General features: G+C 47.8%; 2 protein-coding genes across 2 annotated transcripts; one reads left to right on the top strand and one right to left on the bottom strand.

Moving 5' to 3' along the window:
- Nucleotides 1-11: 11 nt before the first annotated feature.
- On the bottom strand, nucleotides 12-844 carry PPTG_06233 (hypothetical protein; the record flags this gene model as incomplete). The annotated part of the gene is made up of 2 exons (XM_008900131.1): nucleotides 12-63; nucleotides 120-844. The coding sequence occupies 2 exons, from the start codon at nucleotides 842-844 to the stop codon at nucleotides 12-14; spliced, it is 777 nt and encodes a 258-aa protein (XP_008898379.1).
- Nucleotides 845-2,119: 1,275 nt separating this feature from the next.
- Nucleotides 2,120-2,377, top strand: PPTG_06232 (hypothetical protein; the record flags this gene model as incomplete). The annotated part of the gene is made up of 1 exon (XM_008900130.1): nucleotides 2,120-2,377. The coding sequence occupies one exon, from the start codon at nucleotides 2,120-2,122 to the stop codon at nucleotides 2,375-2,377; it is 258 nt and encodes an 85-aa protein (XP_008898378.1).
- Nucleotides 2,378-3,152: the final 775 nt, after the last annotated feature.

Raw genomic sequence — 3,152 nt, 5'->3', positions numbered from 1 at the left:
CACTCAGCTCGCTATTCTGGAAGACAACACGCGAGTAGGGACGCCACGGGCGACCGAGGTACGCTTTGCCAACCAAAGAGGCGTTGGCCGTGAACACGTTTGCGTGGTTAAAGACGTACCAAGACGGGTTAGACTCGCTCTCGCGTCCATTCGCCGTGACGTAACCTTTTCCGACAACCTCGATGTCGCATTTCTCGAACCACGCTTGAGCGTTCATACCGAAGATGAAGTCGGTAGCACCCCGAATCAATGTGCGGGCATACAACTCGCGACCATTGTGAGCACACAAAGTGTCCTGGTAGCTGGAGAAGTTGCAGGCGTAGAAGCCGTAGTCGGTTCCATTGGCATATACGGCCACCGCCTGACCGACCTTGCCACCAATTTTACCGGCCGTGTTGGCCACGTTGAGGTTGATCATTTTAATATTGCTCGCCGCGAGACCCAACGTACTGGTTGCCCAGTTGCGGTCTCCAGTCACATTGAGCGGAATGTCTCTTTGTGCCTTCGCCTGGGTGATCGTGACCTGGTTGTCAGCGTACGATTCCGTGTTACAGGTGTAACCTTGTAGCACGAGAGGCCCCGCCAGCGGTGTGATGAACACCTGCTCGTGATAAACGCCCGGGTAAAGGAAAATGGTCTGCTCTTCCGTCGTATTGGCCAGGTTTGACACGCCCTCCGCTAGCGTCCGGAAGCTTCCATTGTACGCGCCCATGGAATCGACAACGATGGCACCAGGTGAAGGAGTGATGCGTGCGTTGACGCCACTGCATGTGGTATTGATATCGGCTGCAGAGATAGTGACGAGGCTGCCAAGCACTGCGAGCAGCAAGGTGAAAGGGTGCATTGTCCGTAGAGCTTGCTCGAGAAGAAATGGAAAAATGAGAAACATATTCTGTTAGTGCACATTGCAACTACCATAATCTATGTATGATTATGAACACATATTAACATATAATAGAGATCTTTGTCGGTAATCCGGATTTCACGTTCATACTATCAACATGTTGTCGCATTGGCAACGACACCGACAACAGATGAGGGAAATGCGAACTATAAGGCAGAGATTCAGTTTTCTGTAATACTACTACTGTAGAAGGGTTTACCTTTTGTCAACGATGCTTAACATCTTGAAAGTGACAAAAAAGATGGAGAGAAAACATAGCTGTGAATTATATTTCGACGATTGCGCTGTAATTTACTGCCAGAAAATGTTGAGAACATAACAAAGTTCAATTTGTTTATTGTAATTAACGGTCCGTGGTATCTCAAAAGCTATCGTCGTGTGCTTGTAACGTGCCGCATGTCCGTGTTACATTTTCCTTGCGGACATTACATGTTCACTAGGAAATTGCGTGTATTAAAATATAATCGCATGCTGGTGTATTGTATGTTTTGCTAAATTTAATTTGTTATTTCTTTCAATAGCTTATTTTACATACAGGCATATTATATCTAAGCTCGCTTAAACAGATTCGAAGCAATAGTTTGCGCTGAGGGCAGAAAACAGTTATAAAAGTCCTGCGTGACGCGCTTTACATATAGGCTAACTCTAACCCAATGAAACGAACCAAAATAATGGCAAAATGTTATTTTTTTTATCTGACAAGAGAAGTATCACTCCCGGACAGTAATCGATACAGCCCCTAAATCGGTCCGATACAATTACTGTTTGAAGAGATGTTATTGTACGCGAATGCTCACTCGTGATATCCGATCGCAGCCACACCAAAGGCACATATTGGTAGAGGAAAGAGAATCGTTGCCTCTCCCTTTACCGCATTCAAAACGAGCAAGAACTTGTTCCTTCAGTCTTCATTTCTCGACGCTCAAATTCAAAGTCAAGTCCAGTAAACCAGCCGATTTAAGCACGATCATGCCGTCGAAGCCATCCCGTTAGCTCGCGCGATCACTTCAAAAGGGCTCTTCGGTATATGCAAGACGAGTGTGTTTCACTCTCGAGAGCTGAGGCGGCATTTGGTGTTTCAAGACTTCTCTCCATCGCCGTGCTACAGGTGCGGTGCCGGTTGATGCTCGCAAGGGAAGGCAGGCTATTCTGGCGACGCAGGATGAAGCAGGTATCGTGGAGGTGATACTTCTGCGGTTGAAACACGGCCTTTGCATGAAGGACAACGAGCTTCGTATCTTGGCGAGACGTGTAGCTATTGAGAAACACGGAACGTTTCCAGACTCGTTTTCTTCGAAGAAATGGTCTCTTCGCTTTGTCAAGCGCCATGGTGATGTGATCACTCGAAAATGCTCTCAAATTCTTGATGCCAAGCGTTATGAAATGTCAACTGAGGAGCGTTTGCGTGACTACCACGCCAACCTGCAAGATGCAATGCAAGGGCTGCTTCTTGGACAGGTTTTGGAACTGTGATGAGATCGGACTCTGCCCTCAAGGAAGAAAAACACCAAGGGTTATATGCTCCAAAGGGATGAAGGCTAACGTGGTTCGATCCAGTGATCGAGAGAACGTCTCTATCATGGTGTGTGTGAACGCTGCGGGAGACCAATTACCGCCGATGTTCATTTTCCAGGAAAACGAAAACATTTGAGCTGGATGGATGAGACCGACGACGAGGCTAAGCGCGCCGTTAGCGATTCTCCAAACATAAACGGCTTTCTTTTCCTGCATTGGCTGAAGTTTTCGACGCCCGCTTGACCAAACGGAATGCAGCCAAGCCAGCTATTCTCATTTTGGATGGCCATTTTTCTCATGTCAACGGCCCTGTTTTTGAGTTCGCTGAAGCTAACCAGATCATGATCTTCGTCTTGCCGTCACGCACGAGCCATTTCACGCAATATCTCGATGATGCCGTTTTCTCAGCACTAAAGAGGAACTATGAGAAACAACTCGAAGACTTTTCGCTGAGGCTCGGCCAAGCACAGTCCACCAAGCATAAACCTGCTGCGTTGGTAACGAAGGCCTGGAAGGGCGCAGTGACGATGTCAACCTGCCTCTCGGCATTTCGAAAAGCAGGGATCGTGCCGCTGTGTTTGGAAATGATGCTACAGCGCATTGTGGGGAAACAACCCGTCGTGACCGACCTCCCTCATGTTAACTACATTCGTAGTTTGCCCGATCCATTTCCAGGACAAGAGCGCCAACTTAAATGGGGAGGTATCGACCACAACGCACTGAAAGCTACGTG

The sequence above is a fragment of the Phytophthora parasitica genome (assembly GCF_000247585.1).
Source record: "Phytophthora parasitica INRA-310 unplaced genomic scaffold supercont2.9, whole genome shotgun sequence".
Classification (NCBI taxonomy): domain Eukaryota; phylum Oomycota; class Peronosporomycetes; order Peronosporales; family Peronosporaceae; genus Phytophthora; species Phytophthora nicotianae.
Note: the sequence above shows the minus strand (reverse complement) of the source record. Positions and strands in the feature narration are given on the sequence as shown.